We start from the raw sequence: 21,298 nt of genomic DNA on the forward strand, positions 1-21,298 counted from the left end.
TGGGAATGCATTGCCTATAATAGACTGCAAAGATTTCAGGCCCATGCCCTCCCCCACCCCTGCCTTGTGGGCTCTCAGGACCTCCTCTCAAATTTAAGGTTCTCATGCTGCACCTTCAGCGAGATCTCAGGTGATAAGCAGTGGAGAAAAAAACCGGTCTGATTTTGTTGCTAAAGATACCAGGGTACTGCCGCATGGCTGCTTCCAAATTCAGCATCAAGAGCTCCCAGAGAAACTCGGATCTTGGTTCAGTTCATTGCTCCCCAGCAGAGCCACATCCATCTGTCCATGAAGACAGAAATCTCCCCTTTCCGAGGCTCTGCCCTGAACTCTGCAAGCTATTGGGAATAGCGTGGGAGCTGCTGCAGGGGCAAGAGTGCCGGGAACAAAGCGATGAGAAGGAGCCGCAGGCATGTCCCCGACCGCGGTCAGGCAGATAGGGGCAGGGCAGGGCAGCGCTCAGAGTGCAGTCCTTTCTCTAGTCAGAAATTCCTGGGTCCTGGGTACCGGGCTTCCTGATGGGAGGAAGGAGACTGCTTTAGGTTCAACAGGGCTGTCTAAACAGCTCTCACTGTTTCTTCCTTGTTCTGTGGGACAGGGGTCTCTCCCTTTTGGAGACAGCAGGAAGGAGACATAGGGAGACCACTGAGGGATAGATGCAGGACTCAGAGAAAGGCCAACTGAGGTCTGAAGCCTCCGATTTTCTTTCTCATTTGTCAAAGTACCAAAGGGAGAAGGTAGTGGGTGGGGGTAGGCAGGAAATAGCAAATGGACCTTAAAATTAGGCTGCAGGGTGGGGTGGGCGTGAAACTGACCTTACAGAGAGCAGAATTCCACCCTCATAAAATCCTAGTGAGAAGGGTAGATTTATTAGCCCAGTTTTGTACACGAGGAGATGGAGTTTCAGCACAGTTAAGGGGCTGGCCTCATGTTTCATGTTGTAAAGGAGAACATGTGAACATGAACCTGTGTGATGGCAAAAAACACTTCCCCGACCTAATGCTTAGGTCCTCTAGCCTTTTGACCTTGAGTCTTTTATTGTCAGCTATCGTTTGTGACTTGTAGGGGAGGGAAACATGCCCGTTTAGCTGGTTTTGAGTCAAAAATGAAGAGTTGCAGGGAATTCTTCTGTTCTACTGTTCTCCTCAGAGACCCAGCTCTGGAGAATGAAGTCCATGATTTTAAAGCAACAAAGCACATCATAGGAATTCATCCCAAAGGAAATAATTTAACATAAGAAAATGGCTATGTGTGCAAAAATGGCTATCTCTGGATTAGAGCAGGGGGAGAGTGCAAAAATCCTTGTAAATGTCTAGCCACAGGGAATTGTCAGGGATAGTATGATACTCATGGGACTGCTATGTACTCAAGAACACTGATCGTCAGGAAAGCCCTTGAGCAGTTCATAATGCCACAGTGTGCTGTTGTCATATTGATCAGAAAACACATGGGGCGGAGAATGCAGGCTGGAAAAATAAATGGATCCTAAATGTTGGTTAGACTATGGGCAGTATTTGTTAAATGCACTCATCCATATTTTTCTATGTTTAGCAAGGCAACAGATGATCTTTTTGCAGCTATAAAGGCAAAGCTTTTACCATTCCCCCTGCAACACATACACTCTGGGGTTAGAAACTGTATGTCTTTGAATCAACAGTTTTGTGACCTGTTAAAGTAAAAATCTTCCTGCAGGTGTAATTCATGAGGTCATCATTTCATCTCTCTTCAAAGAGACAGTTTAAAAAGGATGGAGTGCCCTGGCCGGTTGGCTCAGCGGTAGAGCATCGGCCTGGCGTGTAGGGGACCTGGGTTCGATTCCCGGCCAGGGCACATAGGAGAAGCGCCCATTTGCTTATCCACCCCCCCACCCCCTCCTTCCTCTCTGTCTCTCTCTTCCCCTCCTGCAGCCAAGGCTCCATTGGAGCAAAGATGGCCCGGGCGCTGGGGATGGCTCCTTGGCCTCTGCCCCAGGCGCTAGAGTGGCTCTGGTCGTGGCAGAGCGACGCCCCGGAGGGGCAGAGCATCGCCCCCTGGTGGACAGAGCATCGCTCCATGGTGGGCGTGCCGGGTGGATCCCGGTCGGGCGCATGCGGGAGTCTGTCTGACTGTCTCTCCCCGTTTCCAGCTTCAGAAAAATATAAAAAAAATAAAATAAAAAAATAAAAAGGATGGAGTGTAGAACAGCAAAATTTTGATTCAGAAGTGAATTCTAGATCCGCCAAAGAGACCTGGAGTGCTGCCCAAAAAGGTAGGCCCTGCTGAAGTCTAGTGAGGAAAGGGTCCCGGGAGGCTGTGCATGGGTATGAGGGCCTGGCCACTGCCCAGCTCCCTAAAGGCATCATGGCAGGAGAGAAAAGGCCAAGGACCTACAACCTAACTTTTGTTGGAAGGTAAATGCTTTGGAAGATCCAATGCCCTAGTCTGACATTTTTACAAGGGAAGAAATTCTGCTTGTTTCTAGGGATTTCCCTAATAAATATTTAAAAAATTAATCAATGTATATGGTCTTCACTCACTATCAAATTTCTACAGAAGTTATTACACCTTTCCCCAATTTGCAGTTAAGCCAACAAGGGCTGCAGAATATACGTGACTGATGAAGAGCACAAGGAGAGTTCATTGCAGAGGTCGGACTAGAACCCAGGACTCGTGACTCTACAGTTATGGCCCCTCAGTGCCCCTGCCTGGCCAGAGGTATAACTAGAAAGGCCTCCTCCCCTTGTTCTCTGGAGCTCAAAGGAGAGGAGTCACCTGCGCCTTTGCTTCCGATTGTGATAGGACTCAAAAGGTGAAGTGCCCACAGGTCCCAGCCCTGGGAGGCCACGGTTAAAAACAGTAAGAACTATCTTTGACTACTCATGGACTAACATATACACCCATCTGTCCATGACCATTTGACATGATGGTTTAGAGCCTGGACTTTGAGGCAGCCATATCTGAATTACAGTCCTGACTCATTATATACTAGCCATATGTCCTTAGGCTAAGTTTCTCATCGTTTCTGAGCCTCAGTTTCCTCACCTGTAAAATGAGGCCATTAACAGTTTTTACTTCAGAGCATTGTTGTGAGGATTCAATATAGCTATGCAGGTTAAAAATAAGTTAGTATGTGTATGCACTCAATATATGGTAACTTCTGTACTATTTATTGAAGAATCATTTGTCCTGTGCCTCTTGGGTGCCAGGTCTGGAGCTGGGAGCTGAGCACACAGAGGTCAGACAATGTAGTTTCTGTCTTAAGGCACTCAGGGTCAAGTTGAGGAAGGAGTCGGGGTGCTTTGATGGCGTACAAAAGAGGGGCCTTTAATTCAACCAGAGGAAGGCTTCCTGGAAAAAGTGACATCTGAGTTGAGTCTTGGCAGCTGAATGGGGGCTAGTGAGGTGAACGACAAAAGGCACCCCAGGCCAGAGCAGAGGCGTGGGCACTGTCATGAAGAGATCAGCCCACACACTGATTTCACAAAGTCACAGAAATGCCCGTAAGTTCACAGTCACCCACAGTGATGGCCACAAATATGGGCACTCAAATGGGGCCACAGACACACATGGTAAAAAAGACATACCAACAGATACAGGGACAAAACAAAGGACACAGAGATAGAATCATAAACAGTTCCCAGGAGAACTCATTCAGAAACATGCACATATACAGTCAAACCTACACGTTTTCCACTGAGATTCAGAGGCCATTCAAAGCTTTGGCCCTTAGCTCGTACCCAGACTGCTCCTTCCTCCTCTGTTCAGTGACATCCTAGAGCAGTGCTGGCAAGTTTCAGATGCCAGCAGTTCCTTTGAATCCAATTTCCTCACCCTCCAGCCAGATCAGCGGCATTCATGGCAGGTGACAGATTGTGGGTGGGGGTTGGGCAGGAAAGGGGATGGAAAGAGATACATGGTATAATGGGCCCTGCCCAGTGGGTCCCAGCTTTTGCAGAAGTGTCAAAGATTTGGCAAGCTATCGGACACTTTGAGTAATTAAAGAAGAAACAAGAAATGTTTGTCCTTGTAGATGCCAAGGGCAGTATGATCCTTGCCAACAGTGAGAGTCCTGGAAAGGGAAGAGAGGACAGGGCAGCCACTGCTAAGGAAGTAAACAGTGCTGCCCACTGTGCAGGCTGCAGCAGGGTAGATACAGGCTAAGCAGAAAGAAGGGCTTTCTCACTTAGAGGCTTGTTAAACACCACACCGTGTGCTAGAGAGCTTCCCTCTCTGTACATTCAAGAAGACCAGAATAGCACCTGTCTCTCTAGGTTAGAGCTTCTGGGAGGAGGAGGATGAACCAAATGACCTCAATAAGTGGCCCCTTCCCCCATTTTCTGGGCCAGAAGCCCAAATGAGAATTAAGTCATATCCCAGGCAACCACATAATTGAGGAGTGTTTGTTGCTGACATTAGAGACTGTATTTACTGTCAACTCGCCTTTCTCTGTCTGTAATGTGCTGATTGTATTTGGGCCACAGGGAACTAATAATAAATCTGATAAGGCTGGCTACCACTGAGGCAGGGCCATCAGTCTCAGGGATTTACACGCTGTCAGGTAACTGGGACAAGAGCATTCCAATGAGAGGGCAGGTAAGCCCAGGGTTTGTGTAGAAGAGGAAGGAGAAGGCACAGCTAGTGTTCGGATGAACTAATATTGAATATTACCATCTCTTTGGCACATCCTGCCTCAGCGCTCTCTCCTTAGGAGAGCTCCACAAGATTTTGAGGAGACCCAGGAAGAAGGAGAGAGCATGGATGAGCAGATAAAGGCTCTGGCCTGTGTCATTTCCTCCTAATAGTAACAACTGGCTCCGTGTTTGCAGGATTACCAATGTAGAGTATTCTAGGGTCACCTATGGTCAGACTTAAGCTAAAGGGTGACACTCCTGTGGACAAGAGAAGCAGTCTCTTCCCCTCTTTTTACCCGGGCCAAGTCAAGTTCAGAGGCTCAAAACCCAGAAAAGGCCTCAAAAGCCACTGAAGCCTAACTAAGCAAAAGAGTCCTCATATTCTTGGTTGAATAAGAAATCTGCCCATGTCAGCCTGACCAACTCCTATTCATCTGTCAAGGCTCCATTCAAATACCCCTTTCTCTACGAAGCTGTCATGACTACTGGCTAACTTAGTCACTCCATCTTCTCATAGTTCCCTGTATATATCTCTTAAGAGTAGTGTTTAACATATTTTATTATTAAAATATTTTATTTAGATTTTTCTCTCCTCCATTGAATTTTACAATTCTTGGACCCAGAGGTGATGGCTTTATAATAATAATTATAATAGTCAATTTGGCACCATAATTGTAAGTGCCCAGACTATAAAGTGAAAGAGGCTTTGGTTCAAATCCTGACTGTCACTAACTAGTTGAAAGGCCCTCGTGAAAGTTCCTTAACCTCTCTGAGCTTCAAGTGACTCATCTGTAAAATGGAGATAAAAATACCTACCTCATAAATTATATGGTGTGTGAATTATATCTCAATAAAGCTGTTACAAAAGAATACCCTAAAGGGTTGTTTTGAGGATTAAATGGGATAACTCCTGCACACAGATAGGCAGGTAGTAAGCAGTCAGTAAGTGGTTGTTATTGTTACTCGTCCTCATCACAACCATTGCCTCTGTATTCCCACAGCCTGGCACACAGTAGGCCTGGCACATAAACATTTGCGAATAAATCAGACAAATGGACTTGGGGTGTCTCATATTCCTGACCAAAAGTGCTCAGCTGATTAATTATAGCTCAAAAAAAATTAATATAAACCTCCTGAGAGTTAAATGCTATCTGCGATTTTGGTGCCCATGAGATGAATAACATTGCACAAGGGAGTGTCATAAATTATTAAGATCCCTAATTAGTAATTCTCTGCATCATTTTTGGACTGTCTGTGGTTAAAAGATTATAACAATGTTCTTTCTGGGAAGATAAAATTCTGATCTTATTAGAGGTGAAAAGCTTTCCATTTCATGACCATCTACACCTCAGTGGCTGCAAAGAAACATGAAGAAATTAGGTACCGTGTCCTCCACCCCTCATAGTGAATGCTATTGATGCAAGCAGGGAAAATAACCCCCCAGAAAGACTTTCTGTCTCTTTGGTCCATCAAATTTCAGTTTGTAGCATCTTTAGAGCTAGAAAGGCCAGTGGCTATCATCTATCTAGTCCAACAGGTTTCAAATATTTTTAAGATATGGAACACTTTTTTAAAAAGAAAGTTCAATGGGAGAAAGACCAACATATTAATAAAAGTGGGGCAACTTTTGAATGAACTTTGGAAATGAGGGCGAAAAAGCCCTGTGCATGGGGGTTTCCCACTCCCCTCCCCCAACAGCAGCCCCCAAGTTGCTCCTGCAGAACCTTGAGTGCTATGGGTATACAGACCCGAGGAAGGCAGAGCCCCGAAAAGGTAGGTAGAGTTTATTAAGATGACACAAACTAAAGGCCAATGAACCATAAACACTCTTGACAGTGAGTAAACAAATGCACTTCCTTGCAACTTTCTCAATGATTAAATAACCAGGAGAGGTATTATGGTGGTGACCGTGTGGTGAGATGAGCAGGGTGCCAGAAATCCTCCGGGGCACAAGCTTGCCTCCTGGCATTTCTGTTGACCGATGCAGAGCATCTTCTGGATGGGGGCTATTGCCAAGTGAGGAGGAATACTGAGCATGTGTGAGGAGCTGCCTTCCTGCAGACACAGCTCACACACATCGGACTCTGGCACATTCTCACCCACCAGTGAAAACCTTCCAAAAGGTTCCATGCTCTACCCCTGGGTGGCCTACCTTGGGCTGGAAGACACGGTTCTCCTTCCCAAGATGGTCCACAATTCCAAAGATGCACAGGGGCCCGGCGAAGCCCAGGAGGTCAGCCAAGATGCGGAAAGTGCTGCTGAGGACCAGGCGTCTCCCGAAGGCATGGCAGAGTGCCTGCCAGATGGCCCGGGCACCCTGTGGGCTCTGCGTGTTCTTACGCTGCCCAGAGAGACCCATGGCCAGGTCAGAGTGGCTGAGGCCCGTTCACAGCAGGGCCTGGCATCCCAGGAAGCCCCTGGCCCCTGCTGCCTGGAGAAACCCAGTGGCCACGTCTGCTGCAAATAAGTGAACTACAGGAGAAATCACAGAACCACCAAGTGCACAGTTGGGTGGGCCCTACCAATGCCAACATGTCCCAAATGGGAAAACTGAGGCCAGAATATCGATCAAGATCACACCGCTGGTCAGGGACTATGTGATGAGAACTGTAACGAGGAAGTGGCATATACCACACTCATTTGTGGCCACCTGCCACCACATCTGCCTCAGTGTTTCCCCAACATGCTAGGGCAGACGCAGTGAAGGAGCACTGAAATGGGAGTTAGGAGACTGGTTGTTACCTATCGGTTGTGGGCCAGCCCTTGGGAGGCCATGGCCTTCCTCGGGGCCTCAGTTCCCTCCTCGGTGACAGGGGGAGATCCTGAGCTGGCCCAACTCATAGAGTTATTGTAAGGATCAGGCCACTAACGCTCCTGGTCTCAAAATGGGTGAAAATCCCCACCTTCAAACTGAGCTCCAGGAGAAAGCACAAGCCATATGGGAATCCAGTGGGGTCACTTCCCTTCTCAGGGCCTCAGTTTCCCCACCTGGACAATGAAGGTGTTAGACCAGATGACTTAAACTATAGCGCTATCTTAGCTGTGACTACCCTATGAATCTTTGATCCTCAACTTGTTGCTGGCTCACTGTGTGACTTAGGACCAGCCTCTTCCTTTTCCTGGGCCCATTTCCCCACCTGTCCCAACAGGGGTTTGACTTGATGCTTTCTGAGGTTCCCATCTGTGAGTCTAAACTGGAGGGCAGGGAATGGATGGTGTGGCCATGCCCCTACTGACCGCCTGGGCATCGAAGGCTTCACGGAGCCGCTGGTAGTTGGTCAGAGCTCTCATGGCGATGGGCAGCTTCCCGATAACTCGGAGATCAATGGGCTTCTTGTGGGCAGTCTTGATGAAGGCGTTCATCCACCAATAGGTGCCTTTGGACAGCAGGTTCACAAAGGGCTGCAGGAAGCGCACCCCCAGGTCCTGCAGGTCCTCGGGGGGCTTCACCTCCCTTGGTGTCTTGAAGAAGATGTATCTCTGTGGGGCACATAGGCCACTGGGATGGGTAAGTGCAACTTCACACCATTCTACTCTTTGCCCTAGGAGCAAAGATCTGGGGTTATGACATCCCACCCTCAACCTCTAATAGACGAGGCCACTGTTTGCCTATTTCTAGGAAAAGGAACACCCAATCCTCTTGGCCACCATCACCAGGACCTCCTGACCCTCTGCTGAGGCCTACTCTGAATTCCCTGGGCTGGTTTGGGTTCATTTCAAGTTAGACTGGGGAAGAGCAGAGCTCTCCCATATGTTGTCTTCTTCATAAATCTGATGATACCACTGTGTAGGGTTTCCAGGACATGGAGCCATGCAGGCCTGGGTTCAAATCCTGCCTCCTCTACTTACTAGATTTTTGGACAAATCTTATCTAAAATGGTTCCTATTCTAGGAAGGGGGTATTTCTTGCATCATAGGGGCTGCTGGAAGGGTCAGTTGAGCCAGGGGATGCAGAAAACCTTTGTACCCTGCAAATCACCTAAAAGCAGAGGAGTCAGAGAAATGCACATTAAAGTAGCACTTCATATGCATCAGACTGGCCCAAATCAGAGAAGGCTATAACCCCACTGCTGGCCGGAGGAAGGGAAAGTGTTTTCTTATTCACTGCTAGTACATTACAGCTTTTCTGGAAGGTGATCTGCAACATCAATTAAAATTTAAAATACACAGAGCTTTTGAACCAGTAACTCCACTTCTTGGACTCTCTCCCATAGAAATAAAAGCAGCAATACATAAAGATATAGCAAGAATGCTTAATACACCATTATTTACAGAGGCAAAATCTTGGCATCAAAGTGTATGCCCATTAATATGGTAATGGCTGATAAATTATGGCTTATCCACATGCTAGAATATTATGCAGCCATTAAGAAAACTAAATTAGTTAAACCATACTTGGAAGGAGTCCTAAAAGATATCTGTTGAATGAGAAAAGCAAGATGCAGAAAACTGTACAATATGATGCCATTTTTATAAAGTAAATGTTGAGGAAATAAAAGTGTATACATATATGTGGAGAAAAATACCCTGAATAGATAGAAGTTTATGGATTACATTAATAAAAACAAAGAATGGAAAGACATATAAGGTTGTTAATCTGCGCTACCCAGGAAAGGAAAAGTCAGGGAGGGGAGAGGATGAATCTGAGAGAGAAAAGGGGGCAAGCAAAAATTTTAACAAAAATGCATGTATTTGTGTAACTATATGAACATATTAAAATAAAAACAACTATCTCACCCCTTGGCCCCCAAATTGAATAAACTTGGAGAAGCCAGTACCTGAAGCTTTTATTTATTCTCTGTGAGGCTAAACTCAGAATCCTAGAACCTTGCTAACATTCTGTCACGGCTCCCTCTGGGCAGCTAGGCCAGATGGAATGTTGCTTTCAAAACTCCGCCCACTGGCCTCAACTCCCCTTTCTGAGGCAGGTGAAACAAGCTGACTTCTAGGACTGGGGTAAGAAGCAGGATGGGGCAGAACACCGGTCAGAAGCCCCGCCCTAGCCCAGGTGAGTCCTCACGAGGGTGGCAGCCAGGAGAGGCCTGCTTACCCTCACCCTGATGACGTTGACCTCCACGAGCAGCAGCATCCCGTAGAGGATGACCAGCAGCCCCGTGAGGCAGAATCGCAGCTGCGAGAAGCCAATGTTGTGGTCGTAGAACTTGACAAACTTGATGGTCTTGGTGATGAAGGCCAGGGTCCAGTAGATGAGCAGGGCTGTGGAGGAAAGACAGAGAGCGCTGAGGACACATGTGCACAATTCGTGTGTGTACGTAGAAGTGTGTGGGAGAGGATGGAAATGAGAGTGTCAGAGGAGATTGTGTGAACAAGTAGATGTTAAGAGATGTGAGTGTGCATACTTCTGAGTACAAGATGTGCAAGTGTAAATACATGAGTGTGTAATTTTGAATGACGTACATACATTAAAACACTCATGAGAGTCATGTTCAAAAACAATAACCTTGGAAGTCGTGCTGGTCACCCTTCACAATAAATAATAAGAAGAAAAATAGAAAATTTATTTATTAATTTAACTAAGTTGTAGGTGCTGTGTCAAATAAGCACTTTAAAAATACGGTTTTATTTATTCCTTGTAATAACTTTGTGACAGAAGTATTAACAAAGGAATTGAGGCTCAGAATGATTAGGTTACTGATCCAAGATCATGTTGTCGTTAAGTGGCAGGGATGTCCATAGGCTCCACCCTATAATGGCTTTCTTATAGCCAGGGGAGTTCCCAGGCTGAGATCTGAACTGCCCTTTATCCCAGCCCTTTCATTTTACAGATAAGGAAACTGAGGCCCAGAGAGAGGAGGTGACCTGCCCAAGCTCACTGCAAGCTAATAATGGAGAGAGAATGAGTGTGTAGGTCCCTGGCTCTCCAGGGCAGAGCCCACTACAGCATGGTGGCGCTCCTCAGGGGCCCTGGGAAAGTGAGGGAGACAAATCGTGAGTCACAGATCTGGGAGGCAGCGCATACAGAGATTAGAGCTGGGTCCTATAGCCAGATACACCTGGGCTCAGATCCTGTGACTTAATAGCTACGTGAATGTAGGTATGTCATTTAACCCATCTAGGTGTCAGTGTCCTCATCTATAAAATGGGGACAATAATAGTACTACCTCAGAGGCTGTTGTGGGCAATGTATGAAAAGCATTGAGCACAGTGAGCCTGGCATCAGCTGTTAATATTTTTATTATCTTCATATTCCAGACCTGAGGCCATAAACATCAGAAGCTATTAGTGAATTCTATTCCAATTTTCACCACCTCCACCCACCAATAAACCACTATCAGTTGGCAAGAACAACAACAAAAGCCCAGGTATCTACCCCCTCACCCCACCCCATATTCCCTAGAGCCATTTGCAGATAGTCAACCTAAATCTCCTAGAGCTCTTCTGTAGAAGAACCACAGAGAGAGAAGGAACCTTCACCCTGCTCTCCATCCGTTGGTGGGTCTGGACATGAATGTCAGGGCATCTCTTGGGGACAAAAACTGGGGTCTGCCCCAGCTTGACTCTGAGCTGGGTGTTAGGTTGAGACATTGAACTTGCCTGAGGAGGGGCAAATGCCCTTAATCTCAGGTCCCAAGGCGAGAGCATTAGGACAGAAGGCAGAAGCATCCTGGGACTGGGATGATGCCCTCACCTCTCAGTCTGGTCTCCAGGTCACAAGGAATCCCATAGCTGGAGGCCATCTCCCTGCTTCCACATCTACACACCCCAAGACAGACTATCCCAGGCATCAGTACCTCTTTGCCCTTAGTGAAGGTCACCTACTGGGGGTCACCTACTGGGGCCAAGACTTGACAATATGCCTCACACTGGTTTTGCCTCTAACACTTGGCAGACATGGTCTGATTTGATTTTCATAATAACCTTATGACTTAGTCAGGGACTTACTATTCTTGCCCCAATGAGAAAATGAGGCTCCGAGAGACTAAGTGCCTTGATCAAGGTCACAGGAAGTTTGCAGCAGACTCTGAACTAGGCCCAGGTGTTATTTCCACAATCCCACAGTCCTCATCCTACAGTGCTGAGCCCTCAGCCTGTTTCCAGACACGGCAGCACCCAGCAAAAGCTTAGTGCTTGACTGAGAAAAGGGAAAAGAATGGTATAAAACAGAGGCTGCTAGGGAGGTTTAAGCTCAGAATGCTGATTTCTCCTGTTTTCTTTCCTCCCCTTCCTCTCCCTCAGCCCACATTCTACCCATTAGCAAGTTCTGTCGATTTTACACTCCCCCCAAATATCTTAAATCCATTCACTTCTTTCCATCTGGGTGGCTACCTGGGTCCCGGCTGCCCTCATTCTCCCTTGGACTATCTTGAGAGCATTCTCATGGCTTCCTCATTGCCCCTCGTCCAATCTAGCCTCCATAAAGCAATAAATATCAAATATGATCTCAATGCACCATGTTCATTGCAGCATTATTCACAATATACAAGGGTGGGAGCAACCCAAGTGTCCATGGACTGATGAGTGGATATAAACAAAATGCGGTATACACATAAAATGGAAGAACATTGTGACACATGCTACTGCATGGGTGAACTTTGAGGATATTATGCTGTTAAATGACTCAGCCATGAAAGAACAAAATAGTGTATAAGTCTAATTAGATGATGTATCTAGAGTTGTCAGATTTATAGAGACAGAAAGAATAGTGTTTATGAGGGGTTGGGGGGGCAGGAAAATAGGAGTTTTTGTTTAATGGGTAGAGTTTCAGTTTGGGAAGATGACAAATTTTGGAGATGGATGATAATGGTAACACAACAATAGAAATGTACTTAATGCTTTTAACACTGAAAAGTGGTTAAAAAGGTAAATATTATGTCACATACATTACACACACCACACACACTCATACACACACACACACACCAATCGTCAATGGTTTCCCATTGCCTTTGGGATAACAGCCAATACCTGTGGTTTGGCCTTCAAGGCCCTGTTTATTGCATGCCCCAGCTGCCACGCCAGTCTTCAAAATTTAGCTTCCTTCTTCTCTGCACCCCAGTCACTATTCTTCCAAATTTCCTAGTGTATTTTGCTTCTCCTGCCTCAGGGCCTTTGCATGTGCTAGTCCTTCACCCAAAGTACTGCCTTCTCATTTCTTCTAGTTAGTTCCTACCTATCCTTCAGTTTTCAGTCCAACTATGACTTTCTCATAGAATATTTCCTTGACCTCACCTGGGGCCCCAGAATCAAGGTTATTTTGTGGGACAATGTAAACTGCATCGCGGTTCTCTTTTCTGTGGGACTCCAGCCCTGTGAGCAGAGGATAGCCTCTTCAGAGAGCCAGCTATTTCCCCAAGACCTATTGCCCTCTATCATCTCCTGTTTTCCCTGTCCTAGAATTTCTGGCTCTGCGGAGGGTAAAACTCTAACAAAGGGGAATGGATGGAGTTGGTCCTTATTCCTTGGAAAAAGGTCCATCCATGGGGGTAATTTGGGCTTTAAGAAGAGAACATGATGTGCTTCCTGGAGAATGAGAAAATGAACTCGTCAGATGCCCAGACAGGATGTTTCTGGGGGCACCAGTCAGCCAGGCCCTTGTGGTTAATGAGGGATTCTCTATGCATGAGAAGCTGCTTTGGAACCTGGAGGGGGCTCTCCGAAGCCTGTATCTAACATCTCTCCACCTGCTTTCACCTCATCCTCTAGCTACACTCACATGGGGCCCCTGGGGTGGTGGAATTACCTGGATGACCCCAATGGAGCTCACTTCCCACCTTACATGGGAAGGCAGGCCTGTGATTAGCTTGGGAAACACTATCTGCCCCCTCATGACACTGTGCTACCTCTGGCTCAGTACAGAGAGTTCCGGACTCCAGATGTCAATTAGATGCTATAACTCCTAAAAATCACAGTCAGGCTTAAAACACACAGTCTGACCACAGCCTAACAGCCAAGTGAACAGCCTGGTGTTAGACATGCAGACTGAGCCCAAACACAGAGGCAGATCTGTGATTTATCCCTCTGGCCCACGCACAGCCTGAGGACCCTTAGGTACGCATTCTCGAGACAGTTAAGAGCCTGCTGGGGTACCAGCTCCTGGCGCCCTGCTGGGAAAACTAGTGCAAGTAAGTCACAAGTCCTCTGAGCCTCCATTTCTGATCTGTGGAGGGGAAATGAGAGTGTGCTTACCTCACAGTGTTGATACAAGGATTAAGTGAGTTAATACATATAAAATGCTCAGGATAGTGTCTGACACATAGTAAGTGCTGAGTGTCCACTGCTAGTATTTTTAACCTCCGAATTTCAGTGTCCACATCTGTAAAATGGGGATAGTAATAGTAGTAAGAGGGAGATTGTGCGGATTAAGTGAGATAATGCATGTAAGAAGCTTAGCACTGAGCCTGGCATGCAGCACATGCTCAATAAATGTCAACAGTTATAGCTTTTGCTTCTGCCTGGGACCCCAGCCACATGGTGTCAGAAACTCTAAGCTGGCCCTCCTTCCTGAGGCAAACCACAGGCTCTGGCCCTAGGCCTTTCTCTTCTCTCCCCAAGTGACCTCATCGGGGCTCAAGCTGTAGATGCTACCTGTAAGCCTGTAACTGCAGAAGTCTCCATTTACCTCATTCTAACTCATTTATCTAATTGCCTATTTGACACTTGAGTTGGCATGTCTGCAACATTTTAAGCTTAACATGCAGAACAAAGAATGGATCCCTACTCCACCCCAGTTCCTGCTCCTTTGCCATGTCAGTTATTAATACCAGTATTTGCCTAGGTACTGGGCCCCAAAGCCTAGGAGTCTTCCTTGCTTGTTCCCATCCCTGACCTTATCATCTACCGATCCCCTCCCCCTTTTCCTTTGATTCATCTACACTGGCCCTTTGCCAAGTTTTTTTCCATCAGAAGGCCTTTGCATTTGCTGTTCCATCTGCGTGGAACATTCCTCCCCCAGATATCTGCAAGCTCACTCTTCTCTTCTCTATACAGACAGCAATACTGCCATCACTCTCTACCACTTACCCAGCTTTATTTTCTTCATAACATCATCACTACTTGTTTGTTTGTTTATTTACTGTCTTTGCCTGTCTGTAAGCTCCATGAGATGGCAGGATTCTTTTCTTCTCCACTTCTGAACCTCTAGCACCTAAAAGGGTGCCTGGCACATAGGAAGTCCTCAGTAAGCACTGTCTGAAGGAATGAATGGAGGTACCTCTCTCTCCCCAGCCTCTTTACCTCCCTTACCGATCAGCAGCTTAGGGAAGTTGGAGGTCTCAATGTTGTGATAGTAGACCACAGAGGTGACAGCAGCCATGAATGCCATCCCAGCTGGCATGTACAGGTGAAGATGGCGGGATTCAGTCACCCTGAGATGGGGGTAAGAGAGAGACAGAGAGAGAGAGACAGATAGGATGTGGATATGCTGAATACCCCAACAGAGTAGTCCAGGCCTCGGGCTCAGGGCTCAGCACACAGTGGGGCTTCCAGGACACATGGCCAGCTCCACACCATATGTTGGCCGCTCTGCCCAGCCCACACTTCAAACATGCCTGTTAACTAAGGGGCCCAGAGGCCACACAGACATGCTGGAAAGGCTTGGTGTTAAGGCTTTGGAATTCATGGCCTCTTTCCCTGGGTTCATGCTCAGAGAACCTGGCATAGGAAAGCCAGCCTTGGCAGTCGCAGCTGCAAAGCCTCTGTCCTGGAACCACTTTTCTGGGAGTGAGCACAGCTGGGCCCCTGTCCTTGGGGCTCTCTCGGCAGTACAGGGCCCATACACCACAGCTCTCTTAGTGACAGCCCCATTTAACATAAACAGCACAAGTCAGCATTGGTATTCCTCCCAGGTGGTGCAATAGTATTGACCGAGAGTCAATATTTATTGAGCGTTTACCCATGTACCAGGCACTGTTCTAAGCACTTGATGTATGTCAACTCACTTCGTCTTCATAAAATCCCATGTAGTCTGTACTCTCAGTCTCCTCATTTTACAGTTGAGGAAACTGAGGCATAGAAAGGTTAAGTAACAAGCCCAAGGCCACTGTGTTTGTTTCCTCCCTTGGGCTGGGGATGGAGGCAGCTAATACCGGCTCATCCTCTTCCCACTTTAACCCACAGAGGCCTCAGTGGGTGGGCTCTGGTTGGGGAATAAGACCCATAGGGAGCCAGAGCTCTCTCCCAGATCTCAGGCTTCCCCATGACTCAGCTTACCTGGTCTTGATTATGCCCCTCCAAGGCTCCCTTCTATAGACAGCAAAACCCACAGCTAGCACCGCAGGGTCAGAGATGCGGCCTCAAACCATCTTTCGAGCACTGCCCACAGATGGAGCCAGCAGCTGACCTGTCTGCTGGGGAGGAGATGGCAGTGTGCACTGAGCTAGAGAAACTTGGGATCAGGAGCAGCCCACACAGGAGGGGCTGCTGGACAGCCAAAGAAAGAAGTCCTCAACCTGACTCATTCCAGCCTCCCACATTCTGGGGATTTGCTGTCTGCCCAGGGCTCTGCCACTCCTTGCTTGACATCCCATTTGTGCTCTGATTTCCTCCTCCATGGCCTTGTGAAGCAGGCAAGGCAGGACTACGGTGCTCGTTTCACAGGTAGAGAAAGAGAGGCTGGGTGGCTGGTCCAAAGTCCCACAGCTGGTATGAACATAGCAGAAGAGCTAGCAGAAGACCCAGGCCTACCTTCTCCACGGCAGAGTGCCTTCCTCTCTGCCACCTGCTAATTATAACCCAGTGAGTATTTCTGGCCTAAAGGCTCACAAGGCATCCCTCCCCTATCTAGCATTTGTGTGCTTTGAAAGGGATGTTGGGGACTCGTCACATGCTAGTTACAGGGTAGTATGCATTCTGGTCTTCTTGCTGGTCTGGAGACATGGAGAGTCAGAAGCAGCCCCAAGGCAAGCAGTCATCACAAAGATTATCAATGAAGCCAGGATGCAGGGACATTGCAGGTGGGAAGATGAAGGAGTGTGTGTGGAGGTGGGGAATCCCATCCTCCTGCCATCCAGCTGCAGGAGCCAGGACTGGCAGGAGTGTAGTCTGGGCCTAGTCTGAGTTCCCCTCAGAGGGGTTGGACCTGAGATATTTAAGCCAAATGCCCCCACTCTTTACCACCACCCCCACCCAGGCAGTTGCTGAGTCTTCCTGATTCTTCCATTCTTCCTTAGTGACAAGGCTGCTTCACCTCCTCCTCTTCTGCACCCAGGAATGCTGACACACCATTTCCAGCTGCTGTTATTTCTCATCTAGGCTGCTGCAATCATTTCCAAAGTGCTGTTTCTACCTCCAGGCTTTCTCTGACTCTAAACCTGGCCAGGACCCCCCCCCACCCGTTCTCAGCGAAAAGTGCTGCGCTGATTACCCAGCCTCCATTGCACCCCTCACTCACTTGCTGTTTCATGCTTCAGCTCCATGGACTAGTCCTACCCCACCCGCTTCTCTAGGTGGTGCCTTTGTTCCTACAGGCAGGGAGAACGAACTGTGATGACGCTGGATGCCAGGCTGAGGACTTGGGACCTAATACCTTTATATTTCCTTGGAAATCAAGGAAAGATCTTAAGCAGGAGTGATTTGTTGTCCCCCACCTCCACCACCAAGGGTAACTCCAGCAGCTTGTAGAAGAGGCTGGGAATCTTCCACAATAGTCAGGGCACCTTAATAGGCTCTAGGATTGTTTCACCGGGTGTGGCATGCAGATCTGTGTTCCCTCCACAACACTGCTGCCCAGAGAGCAGGCCTGGGTCTCACTTGTGTCCAGTGCCTGGCACAGATAGTCTGGCACACAGGAGATGCTGGGTAAACAGTCACTGGATTTATTATCAAGTGACACTGGCTCATGGAATGCAGGGGCGCTGGGCTCTCCCTGAACCTTTCAGGAAGCACCCTGGAGCAGATCCATTCTCCTGAGTTCTCAGAGAGTCACTCACCCATCAGACAGGATGCCCTCGGCGATCTCACACACCAACACGAAGAGCAGCATGAAGGTCAGGATCCAGCGTAGGTTGTGCCCAGGGAAGTGGAGCCATGTGCTGTGGTGGATGTGGACCTTGGAGCTCTGACTGCCCCAACCTGCAAGGAGAGACAGGCAGAGTCGGGAAGCCGAGTGGACCGGGAGGAGGGTGCCTGAACCCCAAGAAGGTGTTTAAGCCTTGAGTCCACAGTGGGGGTGAGGAGTGTACCCCTTTGTACACCTGTGAGTGAGAATGCCAGCGTCTGGTACACAGGAACTAAATGCCCAAGCCTGAATCCTGGACCTGCCCAGGCCCACCTATGCAGGTACCATTTTGTATGCTAATCTCTCATGTGACAAGTTATCACATAAATAAACTATTTGGTTGAGAACAGAAGTGTAGATGCTGGTATAATTTTTAATACACATATATGCATATGTTGCACAGGCTTCCTTCTTATTTCTGTTCTGTCGACAACTAGCAACTCTACTTCTGCAGCTTCGGGCTTTTTAATTTTGTGACAATATTTTGTTTCTTCCTCAAAGCTATATATAAATTTTAAGATTTGCTCCCCCCCCCCCCCGTTAATTAGAGTGAATTAACACCTTTCCGGGAGACAGGGAGCACACCCTATGAATTGACAGAGCTAGCCAGCTTGAGAAAATCAAGGTCTTGAAGAGATGAAGGGGACCCTGTGAAGAGGTAGGCATGATTGTCAGGGCAGTGGCAATCAACTTTGCAGAGGGCTTTCAAGTAGGGGCGCTGGGGGCCTCTGGCGTCCAAAGTCAGGGGCTGCTCAGCGCGGAGCCTGACAAGTTGCGCTCCAGTGACACGCGCCCAGGCGGGTCTCAGGGAAGGGGAGCCAGTCCTTAGCTCCCGCCTCTCACCAGGCCGAGTAGGACCTTGGGACTATAAGAGACTACGCAGGGGTTTGCAGGGCCTCCGTCCCCGTCTTCGAGGCGCAGGCTGCACTTCTCCTGGGCCCGGCTGCGGTTGACAAGGAGGGTGCGTTGGGGGAGGGGTGATCCGACTCCCTGCTCGGCACCACCGACCTTTCCAGCGCGTACGGAAACCTCTGCTTTCCCCTTTCTCCATCCCAGCTCCACCCTGAGGTTGCAAAACTTGGGGTTCCCCTCGGTCAGAAGCGTCCGCCGTGTTTGATGCCGGCTCGGGGACACCCCGGGGAGTAAGGGGATGTGCAGGTGTGCGAGTGCAGGGACCGCGGGGTAGTACACAGAGCAGGGGCTCCGGCAGCGGGACGAGCCGCGGTCGCGGGGCCGGAAAAGGACGCCGAGCAGTGCAGCGCGCAGCGCCTTCGCGTCCCCCTTCCCCGCCTCTGCCCTCCCCTCCTCCGCTGCCCGCGCGCGCTCACCGATAAAGAGGATGGGAAAGGTGATGAAGAGCAGGAAGACGTGCGGCACCACGTTGAGCGCGTCCACGAAGCAGCCGTTGTTGAGGACACCCTGGTCCACCCGGTAGGCGGCCGAGTGGTTCTCGCTGCCGCAGAAGGCCAGGGGCATGGCGGCGCGGGGCGGGCGCGGGCTCGGCTTCGGCTGCGGCTGCAGCTGGCTCCACGCGCCTCCGCGCCTCTGGCCCCGGCCGCTCAGCTGCCCGGCCCGGCAGTCAGGCCCCCGCCCCCCACCCCGCCGGCCCCGCCCAGCCGGCTCTTCGCTCCCCCCAACCTGGCTTTGCTCCGCTCTCTGCGGGGCCCGGGGGACGGTCGGGGGCCCGACCGGCCGGGCCAAGCTTGGCCCGGGTCCCAGCTGGAGCAGCCTGCGCGCCCAGGTGTGCTCGGGGACGCCTCTGCGCGCGTGCGCTTGGAAAGAGGGAGAAGACAGGCCGGGTGGGTGGGCACGCCCAAGTCTGGGTGGAAGAGTAGGGGGTGCAGAAAAGAGGAGGAAAGTCCTCGTGGGTCTGGAGTGGAAGCGTTCGGGGTCTCGAATGTGAGGTCGGTCATTGTCGGGGGTCTGAGATGTGGGCTCACCTGCGCAGGGAATTAGTAGATGTAGTTAGATCGGAGTGTCCCGGTGGGGGCAGAGTGGTTTAAGTCCTTACCCCATACGGATAAGAAAAGCAGTGAAGAACATTACCTTGAGCGGGGGCGCTTGGAATATTTTCAAAAGTGGTCCCAGTCGTGGGACGCTCAGGAGTGTTTTAAGGTGTATCCAGCGCTTTCACAAATGGAATCTCCCAACACTGTGGCCAAGTATAAGTTGTGATTTCTCCCTTTTTTTTTTTTCTGATGAGAAAACTGAGGCTCAGACAGGTTACATGAGTGACCCAAGGTTTCACCACTACCCAAAAGTAGGGAAGTAGAACTTGAACTCAGCTTTTCAGATCCTCACTCCCTCTCTCCATCTTTCTAATGCATGCATCTAATACATTGAAACCTCCCAGCGACTGGCAAGTGAATGGGTAGAATATTCCTGGCCCACAGCTAAAAGGAGGCTGCTTGTGGAGTCGTCTCTAGCAAAAGCAACTGGAGGCAGTCAGGAAGGATGGAAAGAGAGAATGTCACCCTACGTAATCCGACACAGACAGGTTTGAGAAGGTCAAGGACCTGGTGAAATTGTAGACCAGGGGTCCCCAAACTTTTTACACAGGGGCCAGTTCACTGTCCCTCAGACCGTTGGAGGGCCGGACTATAAAAAAAACTATGAACAAATCCCTATGCACACTGCACATATCTTATTTTAAAGTAAAAAAACAAAACGGGAACAAATACAATATTTAAAATAAAAAACAAGTAAATTTGAATCAAGAAACTGACCAGTATTTCAATGGGAACTATGGGCCTGCTTTTGGCTAATGAGATGGTCAATGTGCTCCTTTCATTGCACCAATGAAAGAGGTGCCCCTTCCGGAAGTGCAGCGGGAGGGGGGGAGGCAGATAAATGGCCTCAGGGGGCCGCATGTGGCCCGGGGGCCGTAGTTTGGGGACCCCTGTTGTAGACAATGTTATGCATTCCCACACTTTTTGAAGAGATTCTCACAGGTCCATGGCCAAAGAAGCTTATGAAGAAAAAAGAGCAAATGGGAATTTAGTTTAGCTTTTAGAAGAATTTCCTGAGTTAGGGCTGTGGTGCAAAAAGTTCTTTTCAGCCTTTTCCCTCTGAGCTTCTCTGAACCTGTTCTGAGGCTGCTTTGAGGCTCAGAGCCTTTTTGAGACATAATCAGGCGAGGCGTCATCTCTGCCTCAGGCCCTGGTAGCCCAGGGAAGGCTGGTGGGGTTGGGGAACAGCCTGGGGAGAGCAGGCGCGCAGGGTCCTAAGGCCTCATAGTCTCTGACGTTTGGCAAAGCTCTCTGAAGTTGAAAGATGTTTCCTGCAGCGTCAGCCAAAATAGTGAAAACTTGGTGGCCATAAATATTTAGTACTAGCTGCAGGAGTTAATTAATGTGGGGCGAATGTAGGCTCTGAAAAGGCAATTGCTATATCCATGTAGCCAAGTGAGAAAAGCTTGTGAGATAACGTCAGGGGAAAAGGAGGAAACAAAATTGTGTGTTGCCTATGATTATAGCCATATTTAAAAATATGGATGTTTGAATGCAAGCCTGCAGGGGAAGGAAGCTCAGAGTTGCAAATGGCTATTGCATTACGGCGGTGTGCAGTTATCTGTTGCCTACCATGCTGTGCTTGTGTTTGTTAGTACCATTTTCTTTCTGTACAAATGAGACAACTCAGGTTCAGATTGATGAGATGGTTGGTCACCTAACAAGATTTTTTGTTTGTTTGTTTGTTCCAAAAAAAACCCACTTCAAACTTTTTGAAATGTTGC

The 21,298-nt window shown here is 48.7% G+C and overlaps 1 protein-coding gene across 3 annotated transcripts in view; it reads right to left on the bottom strand.

Annotated features, from left to right (window-relative positions):
* Positions 1–19,100, bottom strand: part of ABCC8 (ATP binding cassette subfamily C member 8) — a 71,613-nt gene extending 52,513 nt beyond the window's left edge. For all 3 annotated transcript variants that reach the window (XM_066251058.1, XM_066251055.1, XM_066251056.1), the window contains exons 1-6: positions 18,894–19,100; positions 17,498–17,639; positions 14,814–14,935; positions 9,661–9,827; positions 7,848–8,090; positions 6,763–6,951 (exon numbers count right to left, since the gene is read on the bottom strand). In XM_066251058.1, coding sequence (XP_066107155.1) covers positions 6,763–6,951; positions 7,848–8,090; positions 9,661–9,827; positions 14,814–14,935; positions 17,498–17,639; positions 18,894–19,041 — 1,011 coding nt within the window. In that variant the 5' untranslated portion in view covers positions 19,042–19,100. The remainder of the gene's footprint in view (positions 1–6,762; positions 6,952–7,847; positions 8,091–9,660; positions 9,828–14,813; positions 14,936–17,497; positions 17,640–18,893) is intronic.
* Positions 19,101–21,298: the final 2,198 nt, after the last annotated feature.

Source organism: Saccopteryx bilineata, chromosome 1, assembly GCF_036850765.1.
Source record: "Saccopteryx bilineata isolate mSacBil1 chromosome 1, mSacBil1_pri_phased_curated, whole genome shotgun sequence".
In the NCBI taxonomy this organism is placed as follows: Eukaryota; Metazoa; Chordata; class Mammalia; order Chiroptera; family Emballonuridae; genus Saccopteryx; species Saccopteryx bilineata.